The 19,178-nt window shown below is 41.1% G+C and overlaps 1 protein-coding gene across 1 annotated transcript in view; it reads right to left on the reverse strand.

Moving 5' to 3' along the window:
* ARHGEF28 (Rho guanine nucleotide exchange factor (GEF) 28) overlaps positions 1 to 19,178 on the reverse strand; it is a 45,429-nt gene that overhangs the window by 6,439 nt on the left and 19,812 nt on the right. Inside the window, exons 20-23 of the mRNA XM_010144159.1 lie at positions 15,960 to 15,998; positions 15,823 to 15,870; positions 13,513 to 13,992; positions 10,273 to 10,573 (exon numbers count right to left, since the gene is read on the reverse strand). Of these exons, the coding sequence (XP_010142461.1) occupies positions 10,273 to 10,573; positions 13,513 to 13,992; positions 15,823 to 15,870; positions 15,960 to 15,998 (868 nt within the window). The remainder of the gene's footprint in view (positions 1 to 10,272; positions 10,574 to 13,512; positions 13,993 to 15,822; positions 15,871 to 15,959; positions 15,999 to 19,178) is intronic.

Genomic DNA, 19,178 nt, shown 5'->3' on the forward strand with positions numbered 1-19,178 from the left:
AATTACCATCAAGAAACTGGGCTTTCGCACCTTAGTAAATCTGGTTTCACAGTGGGGACTGAATTTGGTACCAGGTCTCAAAAAACACTGGGGAAAAAAAATTGACTCTGAAGCTACCAAGGAAAGAGGAGCCTAATCCATTTCCCAGCTGACTGAATAAGGCAGGAAATCAATCTGAGAATTTTAATGCTATTTACTTTCAACCAGCCCAACACCATGAAAAAGCAGCAGCTGCATTTCTTAGGCAAGCAAGCACCTTCACGAATAAGAGGTCTTTTCACAAAAAACAGATGAGGAATTTGATTGTAATAGATCCTGTGTTAATTAGTGTCATTAGTTTTTGGTGCTTTTTTTTTTGTTACAAAACAGAACAGAAAGAATTCAAAGTCTGTGATGAATAAGGTCTGCAACATAACTCTTCTTCACATCCATATTTTGAACTTTTGATCATAGTAAAACTACTGGACATGCCATTATTCTACATATTTCTGTGTTTTGTTTAGTTGTTGGCTCAGGTGAAACAGTGCAATTCAGATTTCAGGTTTTGCCTCAGAATTCTTTAGAAAAGTTTGGTCCAGAGAACTCGGACCACATTCTTAGCAAAGAAAAAAAATGACATTTATTCCACCAAAACTGCTTTATCATAAAGCTTCATAATGGTTCCAACTGATTTATTTGATACTTGTCTTATAGCTCCATGTTTTGGACTCCTGTGATGCTGCAGCTGTCTTTCCTTTTATTAAATCACAGTAAACACACTTTTTCTAACACTAGCATTATCAAATAAAAGATTTTTAAAAATATCTCAAGCTCCAACACTGCCAATGAAACCACTTTAACATTAAGGTCACAGCATGCCCCTAGGTTGAAAAAAGTTAAAATTTTAACCTACTTACATGGCTATGTTATCGGTTGCGCTGGCTTTAAAGCACATGGCTTCTAAACTATTTGGGCATGCTGTTTTTTAATGAATATCAATAAAAGAGGCTTAAAAATAGGTCTGACTTGAAATCATAACTTGTCTGCACAATAAATACTCACGGTCTCACCTTGGCAGGGCAAATTGCCTGCCAGCTGTCTGCTTCTGCTTAAGATTAATTTATTTAGGTATGAATTCCCTATTAAATTGTTTCTGTGCTAAGCTTTGAAGCTTTAGATCGTCAATTACAGACACACACATGGTCCAACAGGTATTCTACTAACAATGAACACATGTTTTATTGACCTACTTCTTTTCCAGCTCATTAAACACAACTGCACTCAATGATCAAGAGAAAATAACCGTAAAACCCCAAGAACACCTTTCCTACAAAGGATCACAAGGAATGTGGCCAGCTGCCAGCGTGGGGCCACTGCATGCCCGCACAAGGCACCTCTCCAGGGGCAGGGGCAACTCATCTGTCCGCTGACAACCACAGCAGGGAAGCACAGGGAAACTCCCACAGCCTCTTCATTTGGGTGTCCAATGTCAGTGTATCTGAAGCGAGCTGCAACTGTTTCCCCCCAGCTCATAATCTGCAGAAGATATTTGGCCAGCAGGCTTAAGTCAAAATAAACTGCAGTCAGGGGACAATGCTCCTGCTTGAATGTTTGCTGGAGAAATGGAAATCTCCTGAAGTTACAGACCCAAACACCATGTCCAAAGACTTGTCAGACAAAGAAACTAGCCTCCTTTTCTGCCACCACTCAGCATATCCTTACACCTCCCTTGCCCGCAGTCCCAATTTGCCCCGAAAAAACACTGTCTCTGGCAGATGAATTCACTTCCTTTGACACAAAAGGGGACATTTACACATCAAAACTATTATTTTGAGCTCTGTGTTACCACAGACAGACATTACTGTACCGATTAACTTTGCTTCATATTTTATGGATGGTTTGGGTTGTTTTTTTTTTTAACTATAATTTTGCTTTGAAATAAACATTAAATCAAAGACCTTGGCAAACAATTGGTTTATACCCCAGCTTTTGGCCAGTCTTTCGGGGACAACACAAAGGAGCGTGCTCTGGACTTTGGCAAATGCTTTCCTGAGTAGCAGAAGGGCATGACTCTGTTACAAAAGCCGGAAGGGGGAGGTCATTTGTAAAATACCCTCAAGCCTCCTCCTAAGCACCTTCGGTTTATATGGTAGTTTTCCAACAACAGACCAGACCCATCACTCCTTACTCATAAAAGCTGACGAGATCAAAACTCGAAGTAAGCGGCAGAGTGCTACTAAGCCAATATATATAGAATTGCTGCAGAAGCAAAAGATAATGCAAAACACCTGTTTCAAATCAATTATACGCCAATCTTACCCTTTAATAAAAGCTGCTGTTTGTTGATTAATGCAGGAAAAAAAATTATGGGTATTACTCTAAGAGTGAGCATCTGAGAGAAGCCTCTTATCTGATAGCCAGACACACTTGCTCTCCCCTGAGCTCAAAACATAGGAAAATAGTTGCTAATTTTTTACTGCCGTTTGAGTATTAGCCCAGCCATTTTTATCCATTTTTAGTCATGTTGGCAGGAAGTATATGCACTGATGTTTTCTTCTTGCAGTCATTGGGAAAAAATAGAAAAATTTGAAAAGCTGCACAATCCCCCAGTTTTGCACTGTAAGCATTGGAAGTTTCAGGGTGTGATCAAATGTTTTGCAATAGGTGCCCTTTTTAATTGTTTGCTAAATGCTCTGTGAACATAACTGCTGTGAAAACAGTGTGCATAAAAGCTAAAGTGAAAACTGTACATCAAAGCCAGAAAAAAGCATTCTCAAATAAGCATGTGCCTTCATCCCCTCAAGTAAGTGCCTTCCTTGAGTGCATGGAACGTACCTGGATCCAGTTTTCCTTTTTCCTTCCCACTTCCCTCTGCCACTGGTAACACTGGTTTTATCCTTAAGCCCAAATTCATCACCACCTCCTTCTACCTTGTCTTTACTACAATTTTTTTTCCATCTCTAGTCACACAGCTGCACCTCTGTAGACCCCAGTTCTTTTTCAGTCCAACTCCCTCCACTGCCTTCCTAACACCTTTCTTCACGTGCTGCAGCTCTGCAGTGGTCCCATCCCACCACTCCAGAGAGAGGGCCACTTCCATCCAGGAAAAAAAAAAAAGGGATGCTACGTTTTAAAACACCCTCCTGCATCCATTTTCACTTTCAATTTCAATTCAAAACTTTGTGTTTAACACAGCAGCCTTTATCAGCCCTTCATCCCCTTCCCATTGCCACTCTGCTGTAATGGCAAATGACTCTGCATAGGAGACAGCTCCTCTGCAGTTCTTGCTGTCAGCAACAACCGTTCTGCAATTCTCAACCTCAATTAAAAAAATAAAAGGAAAAAAACCCCACAACTCTTTTCTTTTCATTCTTGCCAAATACGCTAGTCTCCCTGTCTGTCATGCATTCTTTAACAGAATTTATCCAATAACTTTTAAAGGCACATGAGTTTCTTTGATTTTTCTATGGCAGACCCTAAACAAATATAGCCAAATCACAGTTATTTTCATGTCATTTATGTTCCAGCTCTAGATCAAACTTCCAAAGAACACTCTAGGAATCTCAGCAAGTGACTGTTAGACTGTCTTCCTATCTGATTAAACGAAAAACAACTTCCATTCCAGCACCAAGACTCCACCCCTCTACTGCCCCACCAAGGAAATTTTTCTATGGCATCTGGGGAGGCAGAACAAGACACTCCATGAAATCTCCTCTAGCAGTTTGGCTATAGCCAACATAATTTATGCGGAAGGTAATCAGGTAATCAGGTGTTCCTGCGATGAAGGCCAGTAAATGAATCACAGACAATCTTCCTCAGTTTCTCAATAAATATTTAACAGGAGATGCTGCTGAAGAAGTTTCATATTACTAAGACTTCATTCCTTTTACACAACATGCTACAGGCCATTTCCCGGAAGATGTAAAGTATTATACTAAATAATTAAAATGAGATTGTACTTTTCAAAATAAGCCAGACAGATACACTTGGTGATTCAGCTACATGATTTTACAGCGAGTGTTTGCATGCTCAGTATCTTGCAAAATTTGATCATCCATAAACAACTGCTCCCAGCCATTAGGATGCATTATTTATTCATACTCATGCCTCTATTTCAGGCCCTAACTCCATTACAAAATGTATAAAAAACATTTTTCATGTACTAAAGCAGGTCAACCAGGTCTCCACCCTCAGAAGACATTAACTGAGGAAAACAGGGACCTCCCAAGGTATCCTCCTGACATCAAACAGCAATTAGCAAGACTCTTGTTTTGTGACTGCTTTTCCTAAGACATCACGTCTTTCCCTGCGGACTTACTGCCGAAGTCACAGCTCTGCAAAACCCTGAACTAGAGCTGTTTCACTACAAATCAGTTGTATGGCAGAAGCCCCATGTCCAGGATATTCTGCTTCAAAACATAATCCTTTCCCTCTTATCTCCCTGAAACCCATACCTGTTGGAACAGCATTACCTAAGTAAAGAATAAATCTGCATGTAAGAGATATGGTCCAAACCATTCCCATTTCATTCATGTCAGTAATTCCGCTGACTTCAAAAAACACTACACTGAAGTTGCTGAAATCATAAATATGAGGAAAATGAGAAAGATTTGGCCATCATCCTATGGTTATCTTAAGTCTGCAGGTAATGAAACCCTGAGTATGGTGTGCAGTCTTACACCAACATCAGTGGTACCTCAAAAGACAGTGACGGACAGTCTCTTCACTTCATTCATCACCTTAAGGACCTCTGCTACTTTAAAATTCCTTCCTAATGAATGTGCTCTAAATGAAAAGATATTAGACAGAATAAAATCAGACGGGCATTACACAGGAAATTCTGTACTTACATTAGCATAAATAAAACCAGAACATCATTACCTGCCTTAATTAAAATCCTATATAATACTTCTGCATCTACTGTGATTATGTTCAGAAATGAGAAAAAAGTATTTTGATATGAGCAAAATAGTTATAGAACTACACAACTCTACTGCTGCAGAGCTACAAAGCAGGTATTACTTGAAATATACTAATTGCAAATTACATATAACAACATATTTTTCACTTTGGTATCACACTGTCATGTGATTTAACCCCTTTTGCCATCTGCTTTAAACAAATGGCAGTGTTGTTCCCAAGAGAGAAAAAAAATACTTCCCCTGTGATTCACTTCCACCAAGTAACCCACAGACATGATGCCTTATGGCAGAGCATGAAACTCAGTGTTTTGTGTACGGAGCGGAGGTAAATTTGCTGTTATCTGTTGCAGAGTTAAAAGTAAGAGCTTACTTGTTCTAAAAAACTGACGAATTTGAGAGATGAGGGTTCTGATATTACTCAACTTCATATTCTTATATCCTTCCATTTTAATTTTATTCTCATTATAATTTACATTGAACACTGAATGGGCTCTGTTCTCATCTACGCAGCTGTCCATGCAAAGAGGAGAAGAGGTTTGTTGAATACAGAAAGGGCAATTTGGAATTTGCATGTTCTTAATTTGGCATCTACTAAATTTAAAAAAGAAAAAAAGTTTAGAGTAGCTGAAAATACCACATCTACTCAGGAGGCTCCTGCACAAACCATGAGCTCCACAGTCATGTCATCCTTGACTTTAAAAGACTTCCCTCCTTCCCTCTTCTCAAATGAAAGAACAACAGAAAAAATTCAGTCACTGTGCAGGGCGAACAGTGAAAAAATGGCACTATTGAAAATACTGTGAAACACACCAGAAAAACTCAAAATAGGCAGAAAAGCACCTTCACGTTCATCATTCTGCAGGTGGTAACGGGTTGGCCTGTCATTGGCTACAAAGGATGCTGCTTGAACAGGAGATGTTTTAAGTGTGTACTGTACGGGACACAATTATATTCCAGCTTAGATGACAAGTGGATGAGATGTACTCAGGAGTTTATTCAACAGACAGTACAGAAATTAACTCACAATAGTCAATATGCAGACCTGTGATGACTTTTTTTGTAGGAGCTAGTCATTACTTAACGGGTTCCAAGTGATGAAAGTGGTCTTATTTAACAAAGCCCTCAATATGGCATCCCATTAACTGCCTCCAGCGCTGGCAGCGCTAGCTACAGTTACTTGAGTAAGGCCCTAAGCTACTAAGCTTCGGCCCTTGCCAAAATCCTGTGCTGACTTGGAACTACAGGGAAGCAGCTTGTATGTCTTCAGATGGCCTTTTAACACCATAGTGCAAAGCATGTTTCACCTGATTCTTATCACACTTGCGTCAGCTTGACACTGACTGCAACAATTCATCTTACGCAAGTGTGAAAAAAGAGCTGCCCATACAGCACCATCCTCAATCTCCCTGATGCAAACATATGCAGGTACTTTTATACAACGTAGTTAGGCCATAACGAATGTTAAGTAGCCAAAAAATAACATGTTGTTCTGAAACCCATCTCAGTTATCCGTGAGAAACTAAAACAAATGAATCTGATCCTCATTTTTAAGAACAGATTCAATACAGCAATCACCATTAGCACAATCTGCCTTAAGGAATAGGAAGGGAACTTCTTATAAAGAATAAGGGGGGGGTGGAGTTATAGGATACTATACATCTTCTATGGGGTTTTTTGCTTTTTCTATTGCAAATTAAGTATTTTACAACTCTAGAAACCACAAACTTCTAGAAACACTATAAATGGATTATTTTGACAAAATCAAACTTCCTCATTTGCTGATATGAATATATTTACAAAATTCTGTTCTTTTTTAAAAAGATTAAAATCACATTAGTCAAATAGAATCCTAGTTTTGCTCCCTGGTTTTGCATTTGGCTGTTTATGGAGATCACAAGTTTTTCTGTGTTCCCCATAAAGATTTAAACTATATTTTTCACTACATAATCCATAAAGATCCTCATGCTAACACTGTAAATGTCTGAGGAAAAATCCTCCCCCAGTCAAGTTTCAGTACAAATTTCCAGGTCTATCACTTTTCAATTCTTCCTGTATGTACGATATCCAAAAAAAAAAAAAAAAAATTAAAGGAATTACCAGTGCACAATGCTGTCCACTTCAAAGCTTAAAAGAACTAAAACTGCACCGATTTCTGAAACCAAAGAGGTGAATCCATAGGTAAATCCTTAGGCACCACTTCAGTTAGTTAACCTGACATGTCAAATGCAAAAGTAATTTATTCAATTCTCAGTCTAGTCTGACACAAAACCTGTACTTCCCCTGATTCGTAATTAGCCGAAGTACTTGTCTTCTTTCATGCAGGTAATTTCATAACCATTATTGTAAAGCATTAACACATTTTTCTTTCAATCATATTTTCCTCTTGTTGACTGACACACCTTTTCTAGTGAGTGTACTTGTGCCAGTTTCAGCTTTGTGGGAACTTGCCGCAAGGTGTTTAGTGAAGTTCCCTTCCATACACATAAAACAATGATACATAATCATGATGCTAGCTATGTGAAGAGACATATGTCCTACCTTAGAAAAAATAAATAGAACACTATGCAGTGAAGGAACAGACTCAAATGGAAATGGCTATATCTATGAAGCTAAATTACATAGTACTTAACATATGGTAGAATGCAGCAATGATAAAGTCCTTGACGTGTTCAGGTGGTGCTTCTCATTAAATAGTTAGGTTTTTTGACAGATCAGACCTCTTACAGGATGCCTAAAAATTCTAGGAAAATGAATCAAACCCAGGATACTCCTTTCGTGTACACAAAATGCAAGATCTAGCCACATACGTATCTGGTATGTGGCTTTTTCCAGTAAAACATACTCAGTATTAGTTTCTTATTTCTATTTTGAGTTATTATTTAGGAATGGGTTTTGGATCATTATGACACTTTACACACAGACCTGGTTGGAAAACGCAGGAGAGTGTCATGCAACATTAATCCACATGAAAATACTAAAAGTTTCAGCTTTCAAATTCTTTCTAGCCTTTCTCTCATTCCATATCTGTTGGTTTTCCTTCACAGTGATCAGAACTGACTATATCCTGCCGAGTTGTCAGGAAATGGAGACACAAGGTCAGAGATCTTACACTCTGCTAAACTCTCTGAGAAAAAAGCATGGCCAAAAAAAAAAACCACCAAACCCAAAAAACAAACCAATAAAAAGAAAATCAGCTTCCTTGTATGCAATGCTGATACTACTCAGCTTGATTCACATTGCTTACAAACAAGTGCTTTACTTCATTTCCATCTGCAAAGTCCTTTGCTGGGGCTTCGGATGCCATCTGTCTTTCAGGGGGAAACTGCTTCCCATGCAGTGCCTCCTGATGCTTGACAGAAGCAAGTCTGAATTGCACAAACTCATGCACTGCACAATCAGAGCCTAAAATATTTGTCATCCTCTGAATCACAAATGTAACTGTGGAATGTGAACATCTCTCTGGGGAAGAGGCTCCCAGCCCTCCCTGCTCTAGCAATATGCTGAGGGGCTTCACAAGCACCATCAGGATGCTGCAAGGAGTTGTTGCACTGCTTTGCCAAAGGCAACTTGTGACTAAAACAAGGCAGTAACTGCAGGTTTTACAAACAACACTTAGCCAGAGACTTGTTAGTATAAATCTCTCTGTCTCTGTTACTCTACCTCTTGGGCAGGCTTTGTAGACGGTGCTGGTCCCCAGACTGCTGGGACTGCACTGGTGCCCCATTACCAGGACAAGATATGGGTGTCTACACAAGGTGCAGTGACAGCAGCTGAACATAAAGCTGGTCCATTGAAGGGCATCTTTACATACAGATCCACCAGCTTATCTTATAATCAGTGCAATTAAACTGGTACAAGCCAATTTAATTAAATCAGACGCTCTCATGTGGGCTCAGTAGAAAGTATTCTGGTTAGCTTGCATCTGAACATTTGCCAGCGCAAGCTAATCCACTTTTGAGAGGTTTAAAGCCACATATGTGATCCTTTTCAAATCTGCACTACCTTAGCTAACCTATTACTAAAATGACAACTGCAGTCAAACTAAAACAAGTTTCACCAGGCTAATTATTTAGGCATTTTTAGAAATATTAATCTCTTTTACTAATCAGCTTGGTTTGCTGATTGTGGTGCTGAGACTGGCTGCCCTACCTTTGATTATAAAATCCTATTTTGGCAATCCATGTACCAAGGACTAGTAAGACTGTAGTGGATGCCTGTTTAACATATGACAAGGAGTACTAAGAAGCAAGTCCTTAACTGAGGGCTTTTTTATTCTAACGACTTCATGATTTGACAACAGACAATTAAAAAACACTGTAGCTGTGTATGTTTTCAACTTCTGATCTTAATGCTTTCTGGACTTTGCTGTGACCTGACCTGCATGCAGCTGGTGTGAGGACAGAATCCTGCACTGCCAGCGGCAGAAGAATGGGAGCATGGGCACTGCTGCAGTGTTGACTTGCCTTGTCTCACCTGCATTTCACAACTGTGGAGGAAAACCCTACCACATTATTTAATCTATTACACTCAAACTGCACCATTTTCTCCTGTTGTGTTTTTACATGCTGCTCTACAAGTCTCATAATAATTAAAGAATCAGATCAAAATTAGCATTGTGTAACATGAGAAATAAGCCCCATAGAGTTCAGAGTTTCTCATTAGTGTGTCTTTAAGTCCTTCAGGGAATTTTCAGTGCAATGCAGTGCTCAGGTAAGCGGCCTCTTCCACTCATTTTGGTAGCCATTGTCAGTAATTGCCATGCAATCTACCTATCTTTGGGGGTTCTGGTAAAACACCGGAATAAAGAAAGGTAAGACAGTAAGAGCTATTTTCACTAACACAGAAACTTACTGTCAAAGATTATATTAGCCCTTAGAAGAGCTTTAATTTCCTTTCCAGAGAGTCTTTCAAGATATTTTGATTTCATTCCCGGTGAAGAAAGAAGAGGATATTTGACCACTGATTATCATTTTAAGACAGTAAATCAAAAGCTATCCTAACTAGAAATCAAGAAGTAATGCACATGTTCTAAAATATCAAATAAACTGCACTTGAAACACCAAGAGTGACTTCAGCTCACAAAAAAAAAAAAGTCAAAAAGCATTGGGAAAGGACTCGGAGAGAATATCATTCCAAATACTGTTATGTAGGCACAAACAGGGGGGTTGTGGGTTTTTTTCAAAAGTTTTCTGTATTTCTGTTCTGCTCATTTTCTCACCTACCCTCAACAAGTTTGCAAAGTGGCACGTAATTGTTTTAGCGAAATGTATTCCTTCCACCACTACCAAGCTGTCTTAATTCCTACTACTATTTATTCTGAGAGGTGGCAAACTCCCCATACTAGTTGTTAATTAAATAAAGTGTTAATTACCATTATTAAAGGCATCCTTGTTGCTTTCGCAGGAAAAAGATATCTGCTGGTAAGGACCAGCAGATTTCCAGAGTGCACTGGTTAATGTCGGCTGACAAGAAGTGTCCATTTTGAGGTCAGTCTGACTTTCACTAGTCCTTGCTCTATCAGAATTTGAGGTGTTCAGTCCATACACACCATCCTCATAAACAAGAGAAGAATCTGATCTGTTGAGACTGCTTAGAGACACACACACTACAGCTTCATTTAAGTAGAATCTATTTTCACCATGTAAGTTGTCCGATTGACTATGTCCCATTATCTGCAGAAGGGAAAAAAGAAAAAAAACAGAACAGCATTTTCATCTTTGCCCAGCACCAGAATCGTAGAATCACAGAGTATGTCAAGTCAGAAGGGACCCGTAAGTATCATCGAGTCCAGCTCCCTGCTCCTCACAAGACTACCTAAAACTAGACCACAGGACTAAGAGGAACGTTTTGAAGAATCCTTATATCAGGATACGTAACATTAACTGCCAGACAGAATGGGGATTCATAGCTAACAGTCACCTAATTTCCCAGAGTTTAACTTCCAAACATGTTAAATTCGATGTGCATTCAGGAATAAACAGCAACAACCACGTACATTTTGCTTTAGCTCCCCTAAAAACACAAGAAAACTCAGAAAATAATTGCAAAAGAGCAAACAAAGGACCGCTACCTGGGATGCACTGAGCTCTGCTGTTAATATTTCGGTTAATTAATGTTGTTAATATTTTGGAGTTAATATTTTGCCCCATGGCTCAACAAGTTACCACTTCACGTTTGTAAACCTGTGTACACTGCAATACAAAAGTAACACTGTACCTCACATGAACAGGGGCATCATAGAGTAAGACTGCAGCAGTCAAATCTAGGATGGCAAATGGCATTCAGCAAGTGACCGTGGCTTCCAGGAGCTGAAAATGTAACTGACGGGAAGACTCGCTGTCTGCAAGTGTTTATCAAGGCTGAGCTCACAAAGAAAACAGGAGTAGCAGTGCGAGTTACTGCATCCAAAACTAGCTATGTTCACTCTGATGGCAAAAACACTGGGCTGGGAATATTGGCCGACTGGCAACCACTCAACCAGCTCTCCTGCTGCAAGGAGTATGGTAGTGGAAAACACAGGACAAAAATGATCCCAAGGGAATGGAATGCGTACAAAGCCATGGGGTTTACTTACACATGAAGTATCAGATTAAGAACTACTAATCTTTGACACTCAGCATTTCAGTGTTTTGCATCTCCATCTGTGTGATCCTGGCCATCCCCGCATAAGGCTGTCATCCTTCAGCTTCCTCTCCTAAAAGATTTCAGAAGTCCCATCCACTAAACCTGACGGACAAGTTCAGTTTTGGTTTTATCATCCACTTCTTAAGCGCTGTCATCAAGTCAAAATTATACCACAAGCTATATGAGCAAGAAGTGCCTTCGTCGTTTGGGCTGGGCAAGCATATATGGGTAAGTCATGTTGACACGGTGTTCACAAAAGCCAGATGAAAAGGGGGAGGTCAGAGGCCAATCCTTCGCCCCCTCATGCAGGCACAGGCTTAGATGCCAAATGGTCACTGCCTGTTATGGGTCAGTTGCCAGCTAAAAAACTAGGAAGGTGACGGCCTGAAGAAAGACCCAACAGATTTTCTTGTGAAAATGAAAACCTGAGGGAAAGAAAAGCTATTCGGGTCAGTGAGCTTCCTATATATGCAAAAGCCAGGCAAAATGTTTTGACTCTCAGGCACTTTTGAGAACAGTAATGGAAATCAAGACTGCACTCACCGAATCAGGGACTAGAAGCCAGGTCCCACCTGCCAGGTGAGCACCCAGAGAGCTGAGTTCAGAGTTAGCCTCTATCCTGCACCCTCAACAAAAACTTGATCATTTTTAGTATTAAATGCTTACCAGCTTCAGAACTACTTTAAATTCCATCCCCTACTAATGACCATCTCCAATGAATTATACTGTCAGAGATGGAGCCACACACCAACCTCTTCCCCCAAGGTGCTGCTTGTTTCAGGGAAGCAGGACAGCAGGACCTGACATGGAGTTCACAGGAGCCTGGCATTTCGAACTCCTGGAGCTGCCACTTCTCCTCACTGGAGACAGTGCTGTTGCTCAGGAACAAGAACAACTGTCAAAGACTTCACTAAAAGCTTTATATGCCACAAGCATTACAATTATATAGCTCTCTAGTAAGAGGCAGGAGACGCAATGTACCTTGCAAACACAGCAGCAGAGCAGAATAAAACATGTTCTCACACTTAAAACAACCATCTCCTCAGTACCCACTGGTGTGAGTTTGGCTTCTGTAGGGCACCCAGCTTAAAATCACAGAATGGTTGAGATTGGAAGGGACCTCTGCAGGTCATTTGGTCCAATCCCTCTGCTCAAGCAGGACCACCCAGAACAAGTTGCCCAAGACCATGGCCAGACAGCTTTTGAACACCTCCAACAACAGAGACTCCACAACCTCCCTGGGTAAGCTATGCTGGTGCTCAGTCACCCCTACAGGCAAAAAGCGTTTCCTAATGTTCAGATGGAACCTCTTGTGTTCGTGCCCGTTGCCTTTGGTCCTGTCACTGAGCACCACTGAAAAGAGCCTGGCTCCATTTAGGTATTTGTATACAAGTAAGAACACCCATGAGCCTCTTCTCCAGACTGAACAGTCCCAGCCTCTTCTCACAGGAGAGATGACCCAGTGCCTCAAAACATCTTTGTGGCACTTCACTGGTCACCCATTCTCACCCTCCACACCTTAGCTCTATGTCTCTCCTGTACTGGGGTAGCAGAACTGGACACAGTACTCCAGGTATGGCTGGAGTAGAGCAAAAGGATTACCTCCCTTGACCTACTAGCAATATATCGTACACTGCAGCCCAGGAGATCATTAGCTTTCTTTGCCGCCAGGGCACACAGTTGGCTTATGTTCAAGTTGGTGTCCACCAGGACCCACAGGTCTTTTCTGCAAAGCTACTCTCCTGCTGAGTGGCCCCAGTATATATCAATGCACGGGATTGTTCCTTCCCAGGGGTAGGACTTTGCACTTTCCCGATTAAACTTCAGAAGGTTCAAACAAAGCCCTTGGATATGCCTGAACCTCAGCTTCCTACACACTCATTTATTATGTTACTAACCAACAAAACCCAGACATACTAGTCTATTCATCAAGGAAAGACTCTCTAGGTTTGCAGCTGGAATGTAATTGCAATGGGGAATCTCACACCTCATAGCTCCCTGTGGATGACAACAGGCTACTTTGTTGACCATGCTTCCAGTGCCAGAGGAGCTGCTTTCGCATTTTCACACTGTTTTTTTCTTTCTCCACCATTTTCTGGCCCTCTTGGAGCCTCTCCAGGCTCTGCTGGTAGTCCTGCAGCTGCAGTGCCAATCCGTGACGGCTCCTCTCTAGCAGCTCTTCCTGGCACCTGCACTCCTTCTCCCGCTGCCCCAGCTGGTCCTTCCTTGCCTCCTGTTCCCGCTGCCGCTGGTCACATTCACGCAGCCATTGCTGCTGCTCTTGCTGAAACTGCTGCTTCAGTTTGTGTATGTTAGCCAGCTCCACCCTTTGTTTTTCCAGACTCCGGTATTTTTCTTGTTCCAGAAGGAGATTCAGCCGAGACCCGTGGCCCCGACTGGTCTTCTCATTCTCTTGCAGGAGTAACCTGTGGAGCTCTCTGTGGCTGTCCTGGATAGCTAGTGCTGCCTAGACACCACAACAAAATCAGACACAATGTTTAAATATTAGCATTAATACATTTCTGTACTTTTACACAGAAGCATTACATAAAAACCTCCTGTAGTGTCAACGCTTAATGCTTTTTGGGAGGTTATTCCTCAAGCAAGTAAAGAAAATGTGTTTTCATGCCTCTACCAAGACATTTTTCTAAAAACACTCAACCATTTTGAGCACTTTTAACACAGCTTCTGGTTTACCCTTAGTATTATTATATATTGTTTATGTTACAGCTGTGCATATGCACTTCAGTTCCAGCTGGGGTCCTGTTCTGTCAGAAGATGTAAAGAGACATAGGAAAAATTATTCTTTAAGGTTAAAGAGGGCATTATGGCACTGGGAATGCTACATTTAACAAAGTATTCCTAACGCTGAAGTAGCTTATAAACACAAAACTGTACGGTTTCCAGTACAACTCACTCCAACCCTAAGGCTCTCCTTGAAAACCTGCAACAGTGCAGTCCTACTAACATCAGTCCTACAGGCAACCTGTCAACGTAGCTGAGTGATCAGGACCATACTGCTACATGCACCTGACAGAGGTATCTGCACTGGCAGAAATCTGCAGTATAGTAATGATTTCAGTTTTGATATTTCAATAGTTTATTTTACAACTGAGAGCACTATAGTCCATCCTTCACAAGGATGTTGTGACATTGTTTGCATTAAAGATTGTGACATCCTCCAATAACACAAAAATAAATAGCTGGGATTAAGAAGAAAGAAAAGCAAGAAAGCCTTAGATCTGCTGAGGCACTTATTGCACAGCCTATCTTCAAGAGCTGACATGGGAATCTACTTCAGCAGACATTCCCAGAGAATTCCACAGTCCCGTTACCCCATGCTGTCCACACCAGCAAGTTTTTTACTTCATGCAATGTGCAATTCCCACTTTCCTTGGCTCTTCCTCCAGTACTGAGTCAGTTTCAGTGATCTGTAAACAGGACAAGGACCAGATCTTCCATTTGTTTCTCTGCACCTATACTGCCAGGTCACAGTCTGAGCGATTAAGGCCTGATCTCAAGCTTTACTTTATTGTCTCTATGGTGCTAAGCTACCTGTGTTTTATTTTTTCAAAAATTCTGCCTGAATTACAAGCTTTTTATTTTGCTTTTGTGTTCCTTTAATCCTCTTAACTTCTAAACCCAAGTTTTCCAGGATTATTATAAGATACGCTAATGTCAAGAAGGTCTAAAAATTAAACGCACTCAAATGAAACATTTTAAAATAAAACTATAAAACTGCATCTCAGTAAAATAAGTTAAAGCATTAAAACTTACAATCAAACAGGAAAAATCTTCAGACTAAGGCCATACAGAATAAACACGATAATTAATTGAGAGTGAAATCTCTAAAATGGGTTGAGTTTGCTACCTCAGTGGCAGCGGCACTGTTTACTAGTAGCCAGGAGAATATTCTGAACAAAATTCTGTAATTTTTCAACATTTTCAACTACAATTTCAGAAATCTGTACATGAAATTACATCAGTCAGAGCCATTATTTTACTTTCCCCCCTAGATTTTTGGACTGTACACACACATGGGGTTTTTTTGGTTTGGTTTGGTTTTTTTGGGGGGAGGGGGGGGAACTAATCTCCAAGCAAGCAGGCATTATTCACTTCTTAAAAGAAACATACCACGGATATGGAATACAAATATATTATAAACAACTTATGCAATGGTAGGTGGAGATAAGTATCCACTGACATAATGACTAAAAGCAGGGCAAGAAGAAAACAAATCTTAAGAAGTTAATTATTAAGGCTAATTACTCTATAAAGTTAGCAGCAGAATAGTCACCTGTATGCTGTACAAAAGACGGGTTAAGTTCTGGATTGCTTGTACAATCTAGAAAACAAAAGAGAAGGATTTTCAAAGGTTTGACCACTGTTAACTAAATAGTTACTACATTCTGTCCGGGGTTTAAATAAACTCACCTCTGTCCCTGTAGATCCTGGGAAACTCATACTTCCTCCCTAGAATAAACACATATTGCTTTAAAAAGTAGTTTTAAACTTTAGAATTGTATCATCTAGGTAATTTTTTTTTTAAAAAAACTAGCAAAGACATTCATATCATCAATATATGCAGTGCATCTCTTTGTGGGTATGTGAAAAAAAGACAGAAGCAATAACCGACAAAGACTAGTAATTCATCAACACTGGAGTTTCTGTGGAAATCCCTAGAGATTCTAGGCACAACTGTAAAAACAAAAATATTTCATCTACAATTTTAATCCTCTCGTGACTAATGCTACACAGAGAAGACATTTCCATTCATTCTTTGTTTACTTGACAGTTTTGATATACAGTAACCAGACTTCTGTATATACAGTAGAGTGAGTTGAGATCACTTATACTAGGATGAAATGACACAATGTTCTTCAAAAATATATTAATGTAGCAAGAAGCTAGCAGAAGTCATGTTAGTGGGTTACAGTGAAGCCTCAGAAGTACTGTGAAGTGCTCAGCAAAGGCTGCATGCCCACTATACTCTGCAAAACCCACCAGTGTGGTTACTATTGTGAAGAGGCTCAGCCACTTCACACTTTCCGCTCTGCTCCCTTTTCCTAAGAAGCTTTCTAAATTTATGAGGTGAAGCCACCCATAATCCCTTCAGCATGAACAGCAGCTCCTTGGAGAAAGATAAGGTGAAATGGTGGAGAAATAAAACACAATCCCTTCTGAGGCTATACTAAAAAGACTTCCTGCATGATTTTTCTCTTTTTTTTCTTTCTTTCAGAAGAACAGGGGAGGGTTTGGGGAATATCTGTGCTCTCTTTCTGATATTCCTAATTTCTCTACAGAGACTCATTTTCCACCACAGAGAGCAAAACAGATGCTCCATTTAGCTGCAATAACTGAAAATGAAGATGAAAAAGGCCATCTCCCTTTCCTTTCTCCCTCTGCCCCCACCCCTGCTACACCTCTCCCCCTCCCCAGCCCAGTATTTCCCTCCATTCTCTCTCCACAACTTCACCATCTCCTGCTGTTCAGCTTTGCACAGATGCTTCTGGGCAGCACAAGGACTGATGTAACGGAGGTCTACCTTCCCTTTGCTGGGCAGCCAAGATGAGCAGTGGGCAAGGAGAAAGAACAAGGCCAAGAGGGAGAGAGGAGAAGGAGATGCTGGCAGGGTGAGGAAGAGTCAGTGCACAAAGGAGAGCCTGTAGGCTGAACAAGAGTGGGTGTTCTTTCAGTTTTTGAAGTTCTTTTTCATTTAATAAAGGGGGTGTACAAGGGGATCGAAGACTTAGCTGTCTTTGGCAGGGCCAAGGGTTAGCAATTGGCAAGCCCAAGTGCCTGTGGTCTTCTCACTGAAGCACCATTTGAGTGCTGGGGGATGAGCCCAAGGGAGGTTTAGAGGTTTAGTCAAGGTAGCCAGAGCAACAGCAGCACTGCAGCTGCACCACTATAGCTTCAGCAAAAGCCCTGTAAGTGCAGCTAGGTCCAAAGCAATGTATTCAGCTGTTTAACCTGTGCTGTGGCACACCACCACCTCCCTGCCACTCCTCTTTAGAACCTGGGTTCAGAGCAATGAGCAGCAGCAGAAGACAGTCTGATCCCAGGGCAGACGGCGCTGACAGCGCCTCAGACAACTCCCTGGAGATGCAACTTCAAGGCAGGAAGAGATGAGGACCACCTCTCACAGATGCTTGCTTGGGAGCCCAGAGGCTGTACAGGTAAGGTTCTTCCTACTGATCCTTGGTCAGCATCTAAACCCTGGAATACAGGCTTTTGCTCCAGCTGTTCAGCTCTTGGTTTCACAGGCTAGCTGGCCTCGGCCTGGTGCTGCCACTCCACAACACAAGGACAGCACACTCGACCACCAAAGGCAAGTGGGAGACCATCCACCGCCCTTGAAAGCCATTGCCTTGCCTGTTCTATTTGTTCATTCTGCCACCTCCTGGTAAGTCTGATTCTGACACAGTAAGATGTGACGTGAGCCTTGCCCAAATAAGAGGCCAGGTCAGAACAGAAACTTAGGGTGGAAGAGTTTGCTGCAGATCCCTCTAGTCCAGCTGCAGGTCAAAGCAGGGCTAGCTTCAAAGTTAGAGGAGGTTGCTCAGAGCCTTCTCCAGTCAAATCAAAGAGACTATCAAGGATGGAGACCCCACAACTTCTCTAGACAATCTGTTCCTGTTTGATCACCCTTGAAGTGATCTTTTTCAGTCGGAATATACAGTCAGAATTTCCACTGCTGCAACTAGTAGGCTTGGATACTCATCCTTCTGCTGTGCACCTCTGAGAAAAGCCTGTCTCTATCTTCTCTATAAACCTAATAGCAACATTTTCACGTGGAGCTACTGGAACTTTTAACAGGCTAGATGAGAGCCCCTCTAACCTGTATTAGGTTATTTTATTTCCCCTCACCCAGCTTTTATCCCCTCTCACTTGGACTTTTGCTTTCATCCCATTTTCTACACTCACCCTACTCCGTTCTAACACAGCAGTCTAGTAAGGAAGATGACATGGAGCTGAACGTGAGACAAGGTTATAGAAAGATTAGTGTATTAGCAAGAGTTGTCCAGAAATAGCCAGAACCACCCTCCCTCCATAGTTTCCGGCACACAAGCCCTCGTTCGGATCTGATGAAAACCACTAAGTTAACACTGAGTATCTCCTTCTTTATCAAACTTCGCTTTCCATGTCAAGTCATGTATCTTCTAATCCTATCTCTCCCTTTTTATCCCTTTTCTGGTCCTGCTTCTCCATCTACGGACTCCAAAATTACAGGTGATTTTATTTCCACACAGTAATTCATTCTGCTCTTATTCTAACACTTTGCTGCTACATAAAATTTGGCATTCCTAACTTTGCCCAGAACTGACTTTTGGTTCTGCTTTTTCCCCAGATTTGCTTATGAGTTATACAACTTTGAAAAACAGGCACTTTCCCTTCTATTCTCTAATTGCTCCATTCAAAACTTTGAAGCAAGCTGGTGTAAGACAATCCATCCTGGTTTATGTGCTTTTTCTCAGGATGAAGTCCTTCCAATGCATAAGTCTTCCCTGCATTAGCTGAGGTTTTTGTCATTGAGGGAGACTTTCATCATCCTGTTAACAGGAGGAGGGCATAGAGGGAATACTACCGTCAGCTCCATAGTGATGGATGTATTGAATGATGACAACAGAGAACCAGGCTCTTAAGTGGCCT

This window comes from Buceros rhinoceros, unplaced genomic scaffold (assembly GCF_000710305.1).
Source record: "Buceros rhinoceros silvestris isolate BGI_N320 unplaced genomic scaffold, ASM71030v1 scaffold19309, whole genome shotgun sequence".
NCBI lineage: Eukaryota > Metazoa > Chordata > Aves > Bucerotiformes > Bucerotidae > Buceros > Buceros rhinoceros.